Genomic DNA, 22,318 nt, shown 5'->3' on the forward strand with positions numbered 1-22,318 from the left:
ATATAGCGTAGAAAATCCGTACCTGCAGTTGATGTTGCTCGATGGATTTGATGTATTAAATTACAGGACACAGACTTTTTTTAAAAAAGCAACAGTAATTTATTCCTGGGAAGAGTGCCAGAGAGGAGGCTGCTCAAACCATTTGAGGCCCTTCAAAACAGCATAATTTTTTTCTTTCTCCCCCTCACTTCTTACCCAAGTTGAACGTACATGGTGTTTTCCAGCAAAGGAGTAGCAAATGGATGAGTGGGGATGTGACATCACTAACAACCAATGGCTGGGCTTCTATGCCGTTCTCTATTTTATGCTGCAGAATGAAAGAGGCACATTAGTAATGCTTTGTGCTCTCTGCTAAGAATTCATGTGCCCTTGCATGTAATCCCAGATAATGAAAGGTAAAGCATTAGTGGCTTTACAAAGTAATGCCTTGGTAATAGACACAACAAACTGGATTGTTTAAATGTTTCTTCTCTAGTTGCTGTATGTGAAATGTCCAGTCTATTGACTATTCACATGTTCAACATTTATTCAGGCATATCTCATAAATTTTTCATGGTTAAAATTTTGCGTTAGGATTTACTTTACATAAAAGAGGCTAATGCTTCTGCATAAAACAAATTATTGTATTAAAAATAGCGTTCATTGTTAAATATTATACTAATAAAAAGGGTGACATTGATTCATTGATAGACAAAAGTCATGCTACCTAAGGATTTTGATGCCACCTGACCTGTTGAGAGGGGCATTAGGTTAAGGCAGGGGTAGGCAATCTTGGCTCTTTTATGACTCTATACTGGCTCAGGAATTCTGGGAGTTGAAGTCCACGAGTCATAAAAGAGCCAAGGTTGCCTACCCCTGGGGTAAGGGAATGCTACAGTAATTGTGAATAGAGTCAGGTGAGTCACCTGGGAACTTCTGTGCAGGTCTTATCAAAATATTTTATAGAGCATGTCAGGATGCAAACCTATAATGAACTGTGCATATGAAAAGTTGCAAGATGATTTCCTAGGACAGCAGGTTGGGACTTCTAATAGAATGAATTGCATGATTCCCCACAGTCCAACAACAGTAATGTTGTGTAGTGCTGTGAGAGAACCTCAGACAGTGTAGTCCAGGAGTTAATAGTATAGTGGTTATAGTACTCTTATTCTTTCTAAGGACACCCAAATTAAAATGATTTTTTTAATTTAGTACTTTAGTTATTTTTAATGGTTAAAATCTTGTAAAATAAATTCACATGAGATCTCAGTGGGCAAGAATGGTAGATTTGGGGGATATTTTGTTTTAATGAGACACTCATGCCTTTGCTTATGGTGTTTAGCTTTTATTATTATTATTACTACAGTAAATATGGGTTGGGCTGAGAGAGAACAATTGGTCCAAAGTCATCCGGCCGGCTTTCATGCCTAAGGGAGGCCTAGAATCTGTAGTCTTCTGCTTTCTAGGCCGGCACCTTACCTAACCCCAATCTATCCCTATCATATTCCTCCTCCAAATTCTCGGAACTCTAGATCACCATTCTAAAATTACTACTTCAGATGGCAACTGGTGAGGCAGGATAGAGTAGCGGAGGAAGAAAAACATGTATGATGTTTTGGTACATTATTCTTTGATGCTAATATACATTTCCAGATCCCCAGCATGGGGCGTATTATTCATAGTGCCAAGTGATCAAAAGAGGGACAATTAAACTGGGTTTAAATGCTATTACAGTACTTGAAAAGCAACTTACTCCCTGAGACTAAAGTCTAGTTCAAATTTAAGAGTTGCTGGAAGAAAGATAAAAGCAATAAGCTTTTTTTTGTCATCTCCCAGTGGACCGTATTTCAGTTTGTTGGTTTCCTGTTGCCTTTGGCAGCAGGAAATCAATAACTGGTTCTCAGTCAATCGCTTGCTAACAAACAATAGTTTATGACCGGTCCTAATGGCACCTACAGAGATTTTTCGCTACAGGCCAGCTGGCTGCATTGATCACCTAGTTCAGGGGTGTCAAACTGCCGGGCCACAGGTTAGACGCGTCACGTGGAAGCTGCGCCCACCCCATTGCCGGCAATGGTAAAACTGTCCCGATACGTTGTGCAATGTGACATGACCTAGTTGAAGGCAAGGGTTCTTGGGCAATGTTTTTGTTGCTGGAGACCAGGGATTTTTCAATCTGCTTTATACGGAGAAGTGATACTGTTAGTGGCACCAACTATACCCACATTTTATTATTTATTTTAAGGAATGAAGGAACCAGTTATTAAATGTTGTTAGGATGACCCTGTACTCTACCTATATGCTGACACTGAATTTCTTCCTTTGTCTCACAATTAATGTTTTTGATTGGTTTAATGGCACTAATAACTTTGTAACTATTAGAATGTTTGAAATAGGTTCTGAATGCTACAATGAATATTCTCTGCCTTGTAAAAATAATATCTATTCTGTATATTGACCTAGATTTCATTTTCCTAAACTGAAGTAAATAATGGTCACTGATCACATAAGATTTTGATGGAAGAAATTTTGAATTGACCATGAACATAACTGGATGCATTTTAGATGATGGCCTTGTACCTTTGGTTCTTTTTTTATACGTAAAATTTAAATTGACCCAAGGCAATAGCTCTTTAGTAGATAGAATCTGACTAAAATGTAATTCTTATATCACTAATATCTAGTGCAGATAACTGGATTATCTGGAAGGGTTGTTTTGTCACATTGTTAGCGCTTAGTCCATCATTCAAGGAATATTTAAGGATGTTGTTTGATCAAGAAACAGTTCACTATGAGTTGAATGAAGTTCTGTCCAGGTTTTCATCGTAACATATTTCTTTCTTTTCCTGGTGTGGGATTTATAAAGAGTGTGCCAGTGGAACTTTGGTGGCCATCTGGGCATGGAAATCAGTCTGGATACAACATGACAGCGGTGTTCATTATGCAGGAAGGATACAAGATCATAAAACATTCAAAGGTAGGTCAGAACTTCTGCTTAGCATTACATATGACATACAATTGTCTCTTCTCTTTCATAGCCTTTGTGACTGGATTCATAGATTGCATTATATTAATAGTCAAAGGACCACCACATCTTGTAAGATTTTGGCACATATAATAGTGGCTGGAGGAAAAAAAAAAGTGATCCTTTTAAATCTGTCCTAGTATTTCTATAGTTTCCCTGTGAATGCAGTCTGAGTGTAATAAACACTTAGTTGATTCATTACATTATCCTGAATTTATATTACAATACATTACCCGAATTACCCTGTAAGCAAACTGCATAGATGTTCATAGCAAAAATATATTTTCTTTGTTGAAAAAGAATCAGAAATCAAGCAGAAACCTTAGCATTTTCCAGCAGCATCTAGTTTTAGGTTCCTTTTCCAACTGATTCTAATTTAGTCCAGCCCCATGTCTTTCTTATTTTAAGAATTATTGCAATAAAGTTTCATTATTTGTCACATGTGGTTTTGGGGAGGAGAATATCCAAAATGTACATCTTAAAGCTAAAAGTTTTTCTCAAATATGTCCAAATTTTCTTTTTCCCCAGGTTTATTTTCGGACAGTAGAGCTAGTAGAGGAACCCATTCCTGACTCGCCTGGTTTGAGTTTTTATTTCAGAATAAATGGACTGCCCATTTTTATGAAAGGTTCCAACTGGATTCCAGCTGATTCTTTTCCTGACAAAGTGAGCTCTAAAATGTGAGTTTGAACAAATGTTTTTTAGATGTTCAGTATAGAAATTTGTCTATAGAGACATGTACTTGATTGAGGGTTGGAGAGTTTTGAAACAGTTTTGAAACAGTTGTGTAGAAATGTTAACATTTCTTTCTAATGGAATATAAGTAATTCTGGCATTCTAGAAATAAGGTATATTACAGAGTTCATAAAGGCGAAGGAACACATTGACTAAAACAACAGATCTTTTGAAAGGACTGGGAACTTAAAAGGGGCTGATTTTTTTCCCCATTTGTATTGTGGTGCTGCTGCTTTTTTGAAAGAATGAAAATAATAGTTTGCAAAGATTAATTTCACTATTAGCCTATGGCAAGACCCAGAAAATAAGATGGTGGAGATTCTCAGTCATCCAGGTCATGGTTGTCCAAAGGTGCTTTTTCAAAAAAGAACTGAACAAACTTCTCGGATTAGAAGTGAAACATCTTCAAGGAAAAACAAATTGTCTTTTGAAAATGTTAGATTGACAGCATCTTTGGAACGACACAGAAAATATGATAGTTAAGTATCTTTCCTTCAGTTCAGTGTTGCTCATGGAATAATTCAATGCCAAAATATAAAAAGCAAGATCACCATTGAATTATGTGCATGCTTTCAAATGAAATATTTGCTACTTCCTTATGTTTTTCTATAGGGTAGCATTTGCTGCTCATTAAGATTGAACTCTCACTTCTTCTTGCTAGGTTACGCTTCTTATTGCAGTCAACAATTGATGCCAATATGAATACACTTCGAGTCTGGGGAGGAGGCATATATGAGCAAGATGAGTTCTATGAGATCTGTGATGAACTAGGAATCATGGTAAGTCCCCCAAACCAGCTTATGTTAGCAGCAACTGACCTCAAATGTAGTAGCCTAAGCATTATTTTCTGTTTAAATTAAGTGTAGCCTTTGGCCACACAGCAGTTGCCTGTCCCTGTAGTAAAACCACAGGTAACAGCTTAAGCCATGGGATGGAAGGTGAAGCCTACTGGAGCAGATCTAAAGTCTAGCACAGGGGAGGCAACTTTGACTGGCTCAGGAATTCTGGGAGTTGAAGTCCACGAGTCATAAAAAAGCCAAGGTTGCTTACCCCTCATCTAGCACTAAACACACCAGTATGGGGATGCTTAGCCAGATTAATGAGTATATTCTTCTCATGTACAGCAGCTTATGAATATGTTGAAGAAACAGAAAAATGCTTTTAGCTTACTGAATCTATGCTCATGTGGTAAAGATTGCACATTTAACAGTTCATATGTCCCTCTACTCTGGAAAATGGAACCAAAAGTAACTAAGCAAAAAATGCAGAAGTAGGAAAATGAGAAACATGAGGAACTGTTCATGTTTCCTGTTTAGTTTTGGTCTTCTTGGTATCTAAAATATGTGTGGCTTCTAACCTGTATTATTACGGTACTAAATGCTCACTGTGGTGGTTCTTTCTGTCTTCTGAGATATGTTAAGACCAATAGAAGAGAATATGTGTGACTCAGGGTTCACCCGTGGAATCCTTGGCGCTTTCTGAGCTTGGTTGTTTGCAAATATTTTGTTACCAGACTAGGTAACATCTTCAACAAATCTGATAGCAAAACATCTGCAATCAAACAACCAAGCTCAGAGAGCACCAAGAATTCTACAGATATGTTAGGGCCCAAATGCTGTGAAATAGAGTTTAGGAACCAGAAGATAATTGAAAATTTTGGACTATTTTTGAAATTTCTTACTTTAGAAAGCAAATAATAATTTTTCTTAACCTACACACAGAGTTCTGGCTTGAGACCAAACACAGAAAGTTTCAAAATCTGCAGTGCTGTACATACCAATTAGAAACAAGCTCTATATTGAGACGCATATTTTCAAGAAAACGTGACAGGAACTTCATTTTAAGTATGATTTGAAGGAAGACAATATTTTTATGGCTGTGTGTTCTTTTAAAAAAGTAACACTTAAGGCAATCTTTCTTGAGCTGGTGTCCTCCAGATCTATGACATAGCATTGTCATAATCTCTTAGTCAGTATACCCTTGTTGGATGTTATACTCCAATACTTTTTGTAAATAACAGTTTGGAATCACTGATATGATGTAATGTATCTTCTGCCTTTATAAAAAGACATTGGTTGTTTTTTGAGCTTCAATTTTTTCCCCCTAATTTTCTAGATTTGGCAAGACTTTATGTTTGCGTGTGCCCTTTATCCAACCAACCAGCACTACTTAGACTCAGTAAGAGCAGAAATTACTCATCAGGTATGATATTCTTTACATGGGGAGGAAGATTATGATAAACTATCACAAAAAAGTAAACATTCATGTCAGTTGAAGGTTTATCAACAAGTTTATCTTGCTCATATCTTGCTATTGGCTTTTGAAAGCTAATAGAATAGACTCTCTTGAATAGAGTCTAATTCTATTGGCTTTCAAAAGCCAATAGGAATTGTCCAGGCTGTCTCTGCCTTGCTGAGCCCGCTAAAAGTCCCATTCTGCAAACGGTGCTGCACCAGTTGAGTAGTCCTCGACTTACGACCGGTTGAATAGTCCTCGACTTACGACCGGTTGGGGGTCGTGGCATTAAAAAGGTTGAGAACCACTGCTCTAACACAGGAGGTTTTCAAGAAGAGATTGGACAACCGTTTGTCTGAAATGGTATAGGGTTTCCTGCCTGAGCAGGGGGTTGGACTAGATGACCTCCGTGGTCCCTTCCAACTCTGTTATTCTGACCATTTTCAGAATAAGTGTTACATGATGATCACTCAGGAGTCAAAATTGTCTCAGCCACTCTTGGGAATGGCTGAGATTGAATCCGTATGGCAATTTTTTTGTCCCTGGGAGAACATTTGTGAGATTACACTTTCAGTATTCTCATGCAAAAGCTTCCATTGTCCCTGTTGCCAATCACACATTATCCCATTTCTGAAAATGTTTCCATTTATCACCTATTCTTTTTCTTCCACTCACCTGTGCCCAGCATCACTATGTAATGTACTCTTAACTTTCTCCTCACAACAAAGTACTTTGCTGCAGTCATCCACATTATATTTTCTAAGAATCTCTCTGAAATCAAAGGGAAGCTCAGAGATATTTGCAAACATAGAGGTCATGCTTGAGAATTACTTTACTCTGCAGGACAGTAGCTTGCCATCTCTTGTTTAATTAAAAAAAAAATCTAATATCCTCCCCCTTCCCCAAAGTGAGCAGAGAGCTTAACAATTTCTGCATGCAAAGGGGACGAGTTTTATGCATTGCATGTAGTCCTCAACTTACAGTGACAAATGGGACCAGAATTTCCATTGCTAAGCAAGGCAGTTAACTAAGTCATGCCCAATTTAACAACCATTTTTTTGCCAGAGTTGTTAAACAAATCACTGCAGTTGTTAAGTAAATCATACAGTCAATGAGCAAATCTGTTCCCTTGTTGACTTTGCTTGTTGGAAGATTGCAAATGGTGATCACATGACTCTAGGAGGCTGCAACTGTCTAAACACATGTCAGTTGCAAGCACACAAATTTTGATCATGTGACCATGAGGATGCTGTGACAGTTGTAGGAGTAAGGAGTCATACAACAGTTGTTTCAGTGTCATTGTAATTTTGTTGCTAAAGAAATAATTGTATGTTGAACATTATCTGTGTAAGTATAACCCAGGGGTCTTCAAACTTGGCCCTTTTACGACTTGTGGACTTCAACTCCCAGAATTCCTCAGCCAGGCACACTGGCTGAGGAATTCTGGGAGTTGAAGTCCACAAGTCGTAAAAGGGCCAAGTTTGAAAATCCCTGGTATAACCCATATGTGTCATGTGTCTGATTAACGAAACACTTCAAAGAACTTTCAGGCATTTTTTTAACCTAAAAAGCCTTTATTAGTATTACAGAGTGTCAGCCCAGCATGGTGGAAATGCTAAGATCTGAATTTTCCTTCCTTTGCACATAATATTCCAGGCATTTCCCCTCCCCTGTTTTGGGGTCATGATTCACATCTTCCAATTAACTTGGAGGGCAAAGATTCACTTCCGTTTCTTTTTCCCGGGCTTTCCTTATATTCTCCTCCCCTTTCGCTGTCACCTGATTTAACTCTAAAAATACCAGGCAGTTCTGCATATATTGTCAAAGCAAGAATATTCAATATTAGCAGCGTTGATGATATGTTTATAGAGGTTGCAGCCACATGAAATATCCTAAACTATTCTGATCTCTCTAAAAAAGCCAAAGAAAGCAGTGTTTTATTGCTGGCTGCATGTTAAAATGATTGATATTCATGATCCCAATGCCTCTACATATATCTGGCTTAGATAATTTTGCCTTGGTGGAAGAAGATATGACTCGTCTAATCCTTGAACAGGAAGTGACTTTGGAAACTTCCATTCTGTTGATAAAAGCTGCAGAACATTGAATGCCCTGTTTATTTCTTTTATCAGAGATAAGCCTGGCTAGCAGATTCAAGAGAAATAACTTGGCACGATTGGGCAAGTCTAATCTTATTATTTTTAAGTAATTATTTTAATAATAATAAAACCTTAAACAGGAGCTGGTGTAATGGGACTAGATTCTTTTTCTTTGGACTCTTTAGAACGAAAGTCACTTCTAGAATATGAAGAATAGCTTCCTTTACACTATGTGACATTTTCAGATACATTAAGACTCTTGGTAAAATTATGCAGGATTTTTTTTTCATTTGTGTCCTTTGTCTTTTAAGGTAACCTTGGTCATGCTTGCTGTGATCACTGGAAGTTGCAATCTTAGTGCACCTGAAAGAAATCAATTTTAGAAGTATTACTTTTGTTTTGTTTGACTTTAATTTTTTTCACACAAATACTTCTGATATAAATAATTTGCCATTTTATATGAATACTTTTAAGTTGAAAGAAGGACTGTTCTTTCCAGGTAAAGCGACTGAAATATCACCCGTCCATCATTTTATGGAGCGGGAACAATGAAAATGAAGTTGCACTTTCCACTAACTGGTTCTCCATTCCAAGTGCACAGATGAACCTTTATTTCAAAGATTATGTGACACTTTATGTTGATAATATCCGAGAAATTGTTTTTGCTGTAAGTACTGGTTTCTTTTCCTTTATCTAAAAGAGGAGTGACGTTTTAGTTGGTTTTATGTTCTGATAAATTGTGACTTTCCTTCAGAGTATGGAAATGAATAGATTGTTTTGAATAATTTTGGAGGCAAACCCTTAACATTAAAGATGCACTAGATAAAATCTGGAAACATCTGTTTCCTTTGAGTCCTGATGTGCTCAAAATGCGCTGACAACCATTTTATGTTCTGCTTTCCCTTTACATTTGTGTTGGCTTTGTAAGATACGTATTAAAATGATTTCTTCTGTTGATTGCCTATTGTAGCAGGTTAGAAGAGTTTTGCTTGGGGGAAAAAGACCAATGTCCCAATTCGAATACCAGTGTTTGCCTTGGTAAATATGTTTAAAAAGAGATCATACAGTTTTTCACAAAATTGGGAAAAACAACAAATACCTCTGACCCAGCTGCAGTCTGCTGATACACCTTTGGTGCTAGTCTTTCTCAGGGACTGTATGACTCCTGGGGAGGTGCATATTTCCTTTTTTTATTTTACAACTAAAGATGGTCTGTTTGAATTGGGACATGGTTAATTTACTAATTATAGCACTATATTAGTGGTAATAATATTTCTTCAGGCATTTTGTAAAAAAACAGATAGGAGATGAAGTCATTGTGTAAAGAGGAAGTTTGTGATCTGTCTTAAAAATGGTGATGATTATCTGGCCTAGTTCTGTCTCCTGGATTCTGTTGGACTGCCTCTGTGTTTTTAGAAATCTTGTCTGACTTCTCTAATAAATCTAATGATATGCTGCTGGTTTGGAAAGAGGAGGCTGTTTTTATCGTGCCCTTGTTATGCATCAGCTTGATGACCTTATTGCATTGCTCACAAGAATACATGACCATGAGTTCTTAGTGTTGAACATACTTAATTTTTTTCCTTCTAAATCAGGCTGGTCCCAGGCTTGCCTACCTCCTAAATCAAACACTGCCCAGCTGCCATGCTGTCTGGATTACCAGATGTCTTATCTTTTACCTCTTCTTCCTCCCTTCCTTCTACTTCCTTCTTCCTTCTCGTTCTCTTTTCTGAAATCCTAAGCAGACAACAAATCCTGGAAATGTATTATCCCTGCTAATAGTCATTTTATATTAAGAATGTCAAGGATCTGTTTGGCTTGCCTGCTTACCAGTTGTGCAGGCCACTTTTAAATGTGTGCAGTGATTGTTTCAATTTTTCTGAATTCTGACTAAAAATCCAGGAAGCTGTTTGTGATAGAAATACATTATGGGATGCAAACTTTGTACTTTGGGCTTGTCCCACCCACCCCGCCAGAGCATTTGTGCTTCTGGAAGTATTCTGTTGTTGAATAGCTGCAAACCTAATCTGGCAAAAATAGTCTGAAAGGGCTCGTATTATTTTTTTCTTATATATACACAAAGGCATTTTGGGACTGGGAAGAAAGGTCTTCCTTGTATTGCCCACACTGAAGTGCTCTGTCTAGTGAAGGAAATAATTAACTATTGGAAAAGAAGTATAAACTTCAGAACTGGCTTCCCCTCTTGAAAAAATGTACAACAGATGATGCAATTTAATATCATTCTCTGACACATATAACAGCTGCCCATGCAGGCAATTGTCATGGCTTCATTCACACACAGCCCACTGAGAATAAAGCACAGCAGCAGCTGCCCAGAAGAGAAAACTGTTGCTAGAGCCCTGTGCTTATAGGGGATGAAAGGGCTTCACCAAGAAATGGATTAGGAGGTGAATTCTTTTGTCCAGTTTTCTGCTTCATTCCCTGTAATGATAGAATGAATTCTGGATATTCCACATACTATCCATATTGAAGATGGAAGGAATCAGCTCCCTTCTGGATTAGCTTGGTTATGAGAGAAAAATATATTTTACTTCTGTGGTTATCCTCAAAGTTGTCTTGCCTTTCAATGAAAGAGCCAAGTTTGATAGCTAAAATGGTGGATGTTACATACATAGGAAATTATGCACAATAGTTAAGAGGTAAACTGACAAAGGGTAAAAGCTTCATTTGTTCTACAGGAAGTAAATATAATAAGTTGTTTCCTTGGAAGATGTAAAAGACTTAAATAAAACTGGGAGGGGAAAATTATGTAGCCAGTGCCTAACTGATGTAAAAGGAATAGTATCTTTGTTCCCTAGAAGTACCTTGTTGGCCCTTTCTCAGTTTTTCCAAAGGCATTTCCAAAGAACTATTGGTTCCATCCCCCGGAGCTCACTTTTTTCCTGAAAGCGAATAACTAACAAGTATTCTTTTCCACTGGCCAAAGGAGACGTATAAAAATCAACTTCCAGCCAGCATCTCCTTTCCTCTCCTTTTGCTTTTGCAGTTTCTTTCTCTCTCATATTCCTCCTCCCACTCCCCGCTCTTTTGTTGGCAAAAGAAACTTTGGAAAAACCACATAACCTTGTTGTGGTGCCTTGAGTTCATCAGGGAGAAGGAAGAATTGATAAGGCAGCATGACATGGTGTTCCCACTTTGCATTAACACTAGGATGACACCTTGGCAATGTACATGGCTGAGCTGAGTGGGAAGTTAATTGGCTCTACAGTAAAAGAATGTGAAAAGAGTGGTGTTTTTAAGAGATGCAGAGGGCATCCTGGATTAGTGACTTAAGACTATGGAGATTCCCGGTCATCCAGGAATAGTTATCCCAACGGTGCTTTTTTAGAAGGCAACTGGACTTTCTTGTTTTTCTTTGAAGATGTTTTGCTTCTCTTCCAAGAAGTTTCTTCAGCTCTGACTGGATGTAGGGAATGGAAGGATTTATACTCCTTGCAAATAGCTGGTCATTTGCATTCTTTTAGAGAGTCATTGAGGCCACCTGGAGGTTTATCTGTGTCATCAGGATCAACTGAGTAGTACCAATGGGTGTGGAGCCTTCTTGGAACTGCTGAAAGGACTGTGTTGTAGACTGGAGATAGATGATGTTTTATCCCTCCCCCTCTGTTGAGAGAGGGCTGTTCAGTTTTGACATAGCTGGCCTCTTTGACCCCTCTTTCAAACCAACAGTCCTCTCTGTCTAAAATGTGGACTTTGCTATCTTCAAAAGAGTGGCCTTTGTCTTTTAAATGCAGATGGACTGCTGAATCTTGTTTTGATGGGTTTGTTCTCCTATGTTATGCCATGCATTTATAAAGTGGTTGTTTTGTTTCCCCAATGCACAGATCTGCACATGACTCACAAACTGAGCAACATGGTATATGCAGTAAAATGCAGTGAGCCGTCTGTAGATCTGTATCAATAAAGAGACATTCAATTAACCAGAAATGATAGAAATGACCTAGTATTCTTGGGAAAAGAGACCATGAGTCATCATGAAAAATCTGCTGTTGGCTTTTACTTTCCAAATTGCAGTTTGCCTAGGTAGTTTTTATAGCAACTCTCTTTTATTTCTTGATACTAATTATCCTATTATGTCTAATCTTGTTCAATATAGGAAGATCAGAGCCGTCCTTTTATTGCCTCAAGCCCTACCAATGGATTGGAGTCAGTCAAAGAAGGCTGGTTGGCTCGTAACCCTTATGATACCCATTATGGAGATACCCATTACTACAATTATCTGAATGACTGCTGGGATTGGACCCTTTATCCCAGGGCTCGGTTTGCCTCTGAATATGGCTTTCAGTCATGGCCTTCCTTTAGCACCTTGGTACAGGTAAATAAAAGCCAGTTGTCTTTTCTCACTCTCTCTAGCCCATTTTGTGAATGTAACACAAGACCTAGGGAATCAGCTCAAGGATCCATCTGGTCCAGACTTAGGTCACAACACCAAATAATAAGTTTAAATGATGTGGAACCAAGTACCTATTTTATCCCGTGATTCAAATAAAACCATATAAAATTAGGTGCTACATTTTCAACTCAGAACTCTCAACAGCCTTTGCTACATCAAAGTGGCTGGCTGGGGAATTCTGGAAGTTACAATACACACATCTGAAAGCTCCTGAGATGGAGAAACACTGACCTTAACCTTTGGGAACCTAATAGATTCAGAGGTTGAATATTGTTTAGATAGATTCAGTAGACTCAGAACTAAGATTTTCCTTGGTTTCTCAGCTGGAGATGATAGTGGTGGTAAGTTGAGTCTCTGCTGAGATCTTTTAGTTACTTCTCTTCCCCTGCTGATGCAGTTTGCATATTTAAACATCGGCATATTAAAGGCACAGATGCACACATGAAAATGGTGTTCAATTATGCTCCACCACACCTAGTTGACACAATTCATTTTAAGGAAGGAAAAAAAAAATCCTTACCTCTTGTGTCTCCGCCATTTCTTCAGTAGAAGGATGTGTGGGCACACGCTTGGCTTTAGAGAGACGCCAAAGCTGCAGACTTAAAATAGCATTTATTTCTTTGTTTGTCGGGCATGCCTGTGTTACTTTGTAAGCTCAAAAACAAAAAGAAGCATAAATTCTCTAAAGCTTCTCTAACTGGTTGCTTGGAGGCAGTTCTAATCCAACACAGGATAGCTGACAAGTCTGCACACGGTTTTCTTTTTTCCAGTTTAAACCAGTAGCCTGATGAATGAATATAGGACACGGTTTGCTGCCTGAAACTGATTTCTGAGGTTGTGGTACGATTTGTAGCCCATCTGAGAGTCAACAAGGTGTCTTGGAAAATTCAGAAAGTAATGCTACTTTGAAAAATCTTCTTTCATAGAAACAAAAAGGTAGAACAATTTGGATTGAAAGAATGAAATTATGATTCCTGGGTCTAAATACAACATTGGAAACAATAGGTCTATTTCAGCTTTACAAAAATAAATGAGCTATCACAATTTAAGGCAATTACAGTAATTTATTAAATTATTATTTAAAAAAAGAGAGTCATCCTGGGGGCTATTCCCTTCATACTCCCAAATATTTAATAGCTTTTTTAAGAGTCCTTGTTTTAGGTGAGGATATTATATTATTTGAATGAATAAATAGGGTATTGATTTTGAAGTACCATATATGATTTTTAAAATGCATGCATTTCTGAACGCTATTCGTATTCTTATAATCATATGAATATATTCTTTTTAAGTTCAGGTTTCTGTAGAGGAAGATTGGTCTTATAAAAGTAATTTCTCCCTGCATCGACAGCATCATGCTGGAGGTAACGATGAAATGCTTCAGCAGGCAGGGCTTCACTTTAAATTGCCTCAGGTAGTAAATCCAGTTGAGAACTTCAAACAGACAATCTATCTCACCCAGGTAAGGATTTGTCAAAATGTTAACAATGACCTTAAAAAAATAAAGAGTTAATGTAAATATTTTGGAAAATGTGCAGCAAATAATCTGTTCACATTTTACAGAAGCTAATTCTTGGATCTAACAACAAAATGAAGTTCTCTCTCTCTTTGTGTTTGTGTAGTGTGTGTGTGTGTGTGTGTGTGTGTGTGTGTGTGTAAATACACATACTGTATTTACGTAAAATCTCTCCCCATTCTTTGGGTGATATCTTGGGTTTGGGGTTCTACACAGGATCTTAGCGAAGTAACTAAGCAGTTATGTTAGCAGCTAAGCAATAGCTATAGCATTTAGATCACCCCATAGTGCTTTACAGCAGTCTTTGGGCAGTTTACAATGTCAGCATTATTTACATATTGCTCCCAACAATCTGGAACCTCATTTTACTGACCTCAGAGAGATGGAAGGCTGAGTCAACCTTGAACCAATCAGGATCCAACTCCAGGCTGTGGGCAGAGTTAGCCTGCAATACTGCATTGTAACCACTGCGCCACTATGCCACCAGTTAACTAAGTAGCTAGCCTGCAGTCTTCCAGACAGAGAACTATTGTTTTTCCTGGGATCTGTTGGCACCAACTCTCCCAGCTTAGGAGCCACAGTCTTCAGTGATCCTACCACCACTTGGACCACTTTGGCCTTTATTTTCCACATGCTCTCTAGTACCTCTTTCAGGCTCTAATGCTTTCCCAGCTTCTCATATTTCTTCTGTATTTCTTTTTATATCCATGCCTTCCTTCCAGGTATATAATTTCTCTGAAGGAAAAACATGTGTATGCTTACATGTATGCTGCATGTAAAGGTAGCACAAATGCTTCTTGTTGTAGTCTTTGTACTCTCCATGTAAGGATTTATGACCTAATTCAGTGAAATTGGATTAAATTTCAATCCAAAAGTCAGCTTTTGCTCAGCACAGCTCCTGAGGGATTGCTTTTCAAAACCTGGGGACAGCATTGGAGAAGACCCTCTCAATATGAGCTTTAAAAAGGTAGTAGGAAAGTGAGGGAAATTTTAAGAAAACTTCTTTTGTTGACCATATTGTCTACCAAGTTTTATATTGAGATTGGTGATCTCTCCAATAGTCTGATTTCAAACCTAGAACATTGGGGTCTGGAAAACTATAGTAGCATGGCTGAACCCATAATTGGAACCTCATTTCCAAGAAACTTTCTGAATCTTTACATTTTGGCTGTGCCTTCTGTCTTGGATTAGTTTTGGTGACTCCCTCTGTAACTTCCCAGCTTCCATAGAGACATCTGGGGTCCTCCCCCCAATCGAGCATATAAGAAAGATACCACTTTCATCTCCTGTACTCTCTTTTTAAGGTGAAAAGGGAAGAAAAATAATTTATATAATTTAGAGTCTACCTTATCTGAATGACAGATAAATTCACATGTGATAAACAAAACCAAGCTTTTTTTTAAATGGATAAGATAAAGTACATGAAATCTTACTCTATTTACAAATGTACCTATCTGCAGAGTTCCAAGCAGACCACAAGATGGCGCTGGCTTGAGTTTTCTGGCTAGTGAGTTCAAGCGAATCGTATTGAAAAAATTGCTGTTATTCATGTTTCGCTTTGTGAGAGTATAGGAATGGAGAGATTGAGGTTACACTGAATTTCTTACTTTTGCAGAAATAATAAGCATAAGATATAATAAGGCTTAAATTACACATTTACACTAAAATGTGTAAAAAAAAAATCAAACTACCAATGCAACTTCCTGGCTAATTACTTCGAGATTTCTAGAGTCCTTAGAAATAAAGAGATTCTTGAAACAAAAGCCTCTCTCTCCCCCAACCTCCAAGCTTCTTGTAAATTCTATATTTTAATCCAGTGTTTTTTAACCTTGGCAACTGTATGAGGTACAGACGTCAGTTCTCAGAATTCCCCAGTCAGCATAATTCCCCAATCAGTATAAGTCCATGCATCTAAAATTTGCCAAGGTTGAAGAACATTTTTAATCAAAGGCTCAGGAGAATGTGGCTAGTTTCCCCTTTTCGTAGCCCCATTATTGAGGTTTGTCCTTTGTTTTCAAAGGATCAAAACTTTTAAGAGGAGGCTGGGAAAAAGTATGATCTGTGTATGTGTTTCAAAATGCACATCTCCCTTTTGTGAAAATGTAGGGTCTGTGTCTGAAATTAATGAAGTCTATCCTGTGTCTGGCATGAGGGCCTCAGAACCAGGAGTATTTTCCCAACAGCAAATGATATGTTGCTAGCTAAAATAATGTTCTATGCATCATGCATCCATTTGTTGCCGGTGTTTGCAATATTTGTGGTTTCTAGATAGGCTATAAAGTATTGTAGTTGTCAAGTGGAAGTGACCAAGGGATGGGAATGTGTTCCGAAGTGTGATTATCTCAGGAACAGCTCACTGGACATGATATAGTAAGTATGCTCCCCATTTCCACCATCCGAAATCAAGGACCAGTCCAAGACGATGGATCTGTTCTTTCTGAGGGATTGTAGCCTTATCCAGAACAGAATGATCTTAAAGCAGTGGTTCTCAACCTGTGGGTCGGGACCCCATTTGGGGTCGAACGACCATTTCACAGGGGTCTCCAAACAATGCAGTCCGCCATTTTTTCCCCCTTTTTCCTTAGCTGTGCTACTCCCTTTTATTCTATTGGCTTTTGAAAGCCAATAGAATAGATTCTCTTGAATAGAGTCTAATTCTATTGGCTTTCAAAAGCTAATAGGAATTGTCCAGGCTTTCTCTGCCCTGCTGAGCCCACCAAAAGTCCCATTCTGCAAACGGTGCTGCAAGTTGTCTGCAGCGAAGGCGAGCTGTCTGGAAGCTTCAACCCCTCCCTGCTGAGCAACCACTAAAAATGTAAGTAAAAGAGGGCCGGGGTGGGAGGTGGGAGGCCGGCGGGTGCAGGGAGGGTTGCTGGTGTGCGTGGGGCCCGGCGGGTGCCTTACCTCCCTTGGGCTGGGCCAGCTGGTGGCCCAGCCGGTGGTCGCCCTGTGCTGTCTCTGCCGCTTGCCAGCTATGCCTCGGCCAGCGCAGGGGGCGGCATCATGCATACACGGCGCTCCCAGGAAGGGAAAGTCCTCGACTTATGACCGGTTGGGTAGTCCTTGACTTACGACCGGTTGGGTAGTCCTCAACTTACAACCGGTTGGGGGTCACGGCATTAAAAAGGTTGAGAACCACTGTCTTAAAGCCTAGAGTCCAATTTCCTATGATTACTAGGATCTCTCCATTTTGTCTGGACTTAAGTTCTATAAGACAGAGGTCCCCAACCTTGGCAACTTTAAGACCTGTGAACTTCAACTCCCAGGATTCCTCAGCCAGCCCTGCTGACTGGGGAATTCTGGGAGTTGAAGTCCACAGGTCTTAAAAGTTGCCAAGGATGGGGACCCCTGCTATAAGACATGATGCAAATTCATTCATCTATACACTAAATATCATGGAGAATAAGGTAGAACTCAGTGGAACACCCCAGTCCATCTTCTTAGGCTCTGAATTATAAAATCCTAGCCCTCCATAAGACATCATGGTGAATTATATCAAAAACCTCCAAGATTTCCAGGAAATCACATTGAGCCAGATTGTTCTTCCCAGTTCCAGGAGTAGGCTAGGTAATTTTACTTGCATATTTGAATTGAAAGCACAATTGAAATGGGTCCACATAATTGATATCCTCCAGATTTCCTGATCTTTGAATGAAAAATGTTCTCTAATTATAAAAACTTGTATGTTTCTAGGGTGGTTGAAACCTGTGTTTTTTTATATATATCCCAAATTAGATCATGCAAGCCCAGTGTGTAAAAACTGAAACCGAGTTCTATCGTCGCAGCCAAAGTGAGATAGTCAACGGGGAGGGACGAACTATGGGTGCCCTTTTTTGGCAACTAAATGATATCTGGCAGGGCCCTTCCTGGGCTTCTCTAGGTAAGACTAAAAATAAAAACAGCGGTTGTGCCGAGTTAAAATGTGGGCTTTAAAATTCCCTGTCTTTCAATATAGTCCCATTTTCTCTTAAAACGCTGACGGCAGTGTATGAGTTTCTCAACCAAATCTTACCTTGTGAGTTAGCGTGGACTGAAAGATAAACTACTTAGTCAACTTCATGACTAACAGCGTGACTAGTTTTCTCTCACTTTTTTTTTTTAATACCTTCACGTCTGAATCAGTGTTGACTCCTGGGAATTGCCTAAACATGTATTGCCTGTAATGTTCTTGGCAAGATTTCTGGGTTGAGAGAGAGTGACTGGCCCAAGATCACCCAGATGGGGTTGTGCCTAAGGTGGGACTAGAATTGATGATCTCCTGATTCCTAGCCTGGTGCCTTAACCACTGCACCAAACTGGCACTCCTTCATTCACGTAGTCTAAGACTAATGATTAATTTGCTGTATTTTTTGTTTAAAAAAGAATTTAAAATACAAAGCATTTTTAATTGGAAATTAAATTTAGTCTCCCTAACTGCTGAGGAGAGGAAAGGTGTGAAATGACTTATGCTTCTTGTCTTTATTTCTTAGGATGAGTCCCCAATATAGCAAGTACAAATTTACATCTCATCCAGGCAATAGAAAGCTGCTTTTTTTTTTCTTTTGTTGAGCGAAGATGTAGGAGGTGCAGAAAACAGGAATTTTAATGAAGTCTTTTTGTTAACCTTTACTATTTATACAAGAAGTTGTCCTTGATTTGGTTTAGACAGATTCTTCCTCTCAGGGGATGTTTAATAAGAGCTGTAAAATGAGAGAGACAAGCAATACATAACTCTCTGAAACAGATTTGGGATCTTGAAGCTTTCCAGATGTTTCAGAATCACAACACTCAGCATTCCCCAGGGCAGTGCTGGCAGGACAACTGGAAGGTGTTTGACAACATCTAGAGAAACAGGAGTTACAGGTAGTCCTCAATTTACAACAGTTTGTTTAGTGATCATTCGAAGTTACAGCACACTGAAAAAAGTGACTTATGACCATTTTTCACACTAATGATCGTTATAGCATGTGATTTACATTCGGATGCTTGACAACTGACTTACATTTATGACAGTTGCAGTGTCTGGGGGTCATGAGATCCCTGCTTCTGACAAGCAAATCTACGGGGAAACCAGATTCATTTAACAACTGCAGTGATTTACTTAACAAATGCAGCAAGGAAAGTCATACAAATGGGGCAAAACTCACTTAACAAATTTCTCACTTCACAACATAAATTTGGGATCAATTATGGACATAAGTTGAGGACTACCTGTACTTTGTCTGGCCCTAATAAGTTTTTGGAGGCCTTCCTTAGCCAGTGATGATCAGATAAAGTGGACTGAATTCCTATAATCCCCAGACAGCATGGGCAGAGGTAATTGCTCTGCTAATACTTACATAAGATTACAGCAGGAATGTAGCTTGTGTCCTCAAGCCACCTCTTACCATTGTTGCTAAAAATTACTAGCAGGAAGACAGAATTAGTAATTGTAGTCTGAGCTGTAAATTAGTATAAAAAGTTTCAAAAATAAAATTTTAAAGCACTTGGAAAAGAACCCCCCCAAACTAGTCTTGGGTAACCTGATTTTTGCCAGTTTTTATCACTGGCCCAGTGAGAGAGGGAATTGAAATAATCCTCCCTGCCTTCCTTCCACCTGAAGTCTTATGATTATAATAAAAACATAAAACTGAACTGGAACGAAAGTGTTAAAGGACACATTAAATTAAAATGGTGAGCACTTAAAAGGCTGTTTTAAAAAAAGCGTGGGTGTGTGTTAAGTGGCAACAGAGAGGTCAGTCCTCTAGTTCAGAGACCAGAGAAAACGATAGACAAGTCTCGACTTTCAGCCATTGCCAGGTGAGCATCTGCTTCGATACGTAAATTTCCCCAGATAACCTCAGGAAGTCATCTCCCCTGGTTCTCCTGTGGTTCTCTGTGGCCTATTAAGGAAATACTATGTCTGACGCTTCAAATTAAAGGCTTCTGAGTCAGTTATCTGTATGGTTTGCATAAACCACTGGGTTATAGTTGAGGCAAATTGAAAGCTTTCTTTCCTCAGTTTCCATCCTACATTTTAAGGTCACTTTAGCATGATCAAATCAGATCGCACATTTTGGTTGAAGAAATGAGTCAGTTTTTACTGACATTACACTCTAGCATTTTCATCTCCTGCTGAGCTGAAACACAGCAGCTATTAGAGACAATCGCACCTTTCTGAGACATGATGATTATGTCTACAGAGAGAAGGAAATAAATCATAGCATAAATCATGGAATGGCATATTTGTTTTTATGTTTGTTTATTATTTGTATAAACTAGCTTTTCTTTAGGAGCTCCAGGCAGTAGGACTCTATCATTTTAACCTTACAACAGGAGTCCTCAACCTTGGCAACTTTAAGACTTGTGAACTTCAACTCCCAGAATTCCTCAGTCAGCTTTGCTTAAAGTTGCCAAGGTTGAGGACCCCTGCCTTACAGTGCCTCTGGGAGATTGAAAAAGGACCTGGGTCCCAAAGTCTTCTATTATTTTTCATAATCATGCGGGCCACCCCCATAGAGAGGAAAGAGTACTCTTCTGAGACTGGTAGGTAGTGAAAAGGGCTTCAAGGTGTTCATTAGTGAGCATATTCCCTGTCTGTTCCTTTATTGTGCTCTCAGACCAATATCTGAGTATAGCGATTTCTTTAAATCTATTAATGGCTTCAACTCTTGCAGTTTTTAGAGGAATTGTCACATGGGTTGAGTCAGTACTCTAGCATGTATGCAGTAATACATGTACTACTGCATACATGCTAGAGCACGTGCTGTGAAGGTTGAGTTGGGATGGGAGTGGGAAGACCAATGTTCAAGTCTCCACTTGACCATATTGGTTTTTTGGGTGGCTTTGGGCTAGGCATGCCCTCTAAGACTGACTACCTTGTTGGATGGTTGCTGTGAGGATCAGATGAACATGAAATCTCCTCATATGAAGCTTGAGTTCTCATGAGACATGGTAGCCTAATATAATAAGCCAGGAGTTCCCGAACTTGGTTCATGGTACCTTCAATGTCTCAATATTTTTTTTGCAATGTAAGTAAAAAAGTTTAGGAAATGGATTGTGATTTCCAAAAGCTCCTGCGGTCATACATTTGTCATTCTTTAAGGTGCCACTATATTTGGTGATAATAGAATAGAATAGAATATAGAATAGAATAGAATAGAATAGAATAGAATATAGAATAGAATACAATAGAATAGAATAGAATAGAGCTGGAAGGGACCTTGGAGGTCTTCTAGTCCAGCTCCCTGCTCAAGCAGGAGAACTTATACCATCTCAGACAAGTGATTGTCCAGTCTCTTCTTAAAAACCTCAAGTGATGGAGCACCCACGATTTCCAGAGGCAAGCTGTTCCACTGGTTAATTGTCCTCACTGTTAGGAAGTTTCTCCTTAATTCCAGGTTGCTTCTCTCTTTGGTCAGTTTCCAACCGTTGTTTCTTATCCTGCCCTCTTGTGCTTTGGTGAATAACGTGACCCCTTCTTCTTGGTGGCAGCCCCTCAAATACTGGAATACTGCTATCACTGTTATTTCTATTATGTACAGGCAGTCCTCAACCTACAACAGTTAATTCAGTGATTATTTGAAGTTACAATGGCACTGAAACATGTGACTTGTGATCATTTTTCACATGACCGTTGCAGCATCCTTATGATCATGTGATCAAAATTCAGGTATTTGGCAACCAACTCATATTTATTAGTTACAGTATCCCTGGGTCATGTGATCACCTTTTGTGACATTCTGATAAGTAGAGTCAAAGGGGAAGCCAGATTCACTTAATATCCATGTTACTAACTTAACAACTGCAGTGATTTGCAACAACTCTGGCAAGAAAGGTCTTAAAATGGGGCAAAATTCACTTAACAACTGTCTTACTTAGCAACAGAAATTTTGGGCTCAATTGTGGTTGTAAGTCGAGGGGCATCTGTACATTATTGCAAAAAAAAAAAACAATATTTGTGAGGCACGGGTCTCCAATCTTGGTAACTTTAAGACTTGTGAACTTCAACTCCCAGAATTCCTCAGCCAGCTTGGCTGGCTGAGGAATTCTGGGAGTTGAAGTTCACAAGTCTTAAAGTTGCCAAGGTTGGGGACCTCTGTTGTAAGGTGTCCATTCCCAATCTGGTATATAACCCTCCCACCCCTCCCATGAAGTTTTGGAATGGCAATTCCTAAAAATCCCAGCAAGCAACTCATCTGGAGATTCCAGATTCTGGCAGCCTTTTCTACGTCAATATATATAGGGACAATCATTTGTCTCCTCCTGAATGAAGAAAAGAGAGCAGGCTTTTGAAGCTGAATGGCTCCATTTGGGTTCTTCTGAGAAGATTGTGATGATTTTTTTCTGTTTTGAAC

At 38.9% G+C, this 22,318-nt stretch overlaps 1 protein-coding gene across 1 annotated transcript in view; it reads left to right on the top strand.

Moving 5' to 3' along the window:
- Window positions 1-22,318, top strand: part of MANBA (mannosidase beta) — a 50,586-nt gene that overhangs the window by 25,158 nt on the left and 3,110 nt on the right. Inside the window, exons 7-14 of the mRNA XM_039350704.1 lie at window positions 2,846-2,956; window positions 3,533-3,684; window positions 4,401-4,518; window positions 5,855-5,941; window positions 8,573-8,740; window positions 12,191-12,409; window positions 13,785-13,949; window positions 17,739-17,883. Coding sequence (XP_039206638.1) covers window positions 2,846-2,956; window positions 3,533-3,684; window positions 4,401-4,518; window positions 5,855-5,941; window positions 8,573-8,740; window positions 12,191-12,409; window positions 13,785-13,949; window positions 17,739-17,883 — 1,165 coding nt within the window. The remainder of the gene's footprint in view (window positions 1-2,845; window positions 2,957-3,532; window positions 3,685-4,400; window positions 4,519-5,854; window positions 5,942-8,572; window positions 8,741-12,190; window positions 12,410-13,784; window positions 13,950-17,738; window positions 17,884-22,318) is intronic.

Source organism: Crotalus tigris, unplaced genomic scaffold, assembly GCF_016545835.1.
Source record: "Crotalus tigris isolate CLP2741 ecotype Arizona unplaced genomic scaffold, ASM1654583v1 scf7180000018350.1424685, whole genome shotgun sequence".
Lineage (NCBI taxonomy): Eukaryota > Metazoa > Chordata > Lepidosauria > Squamata > Viperidae > Crotalus > Crotalus tigris.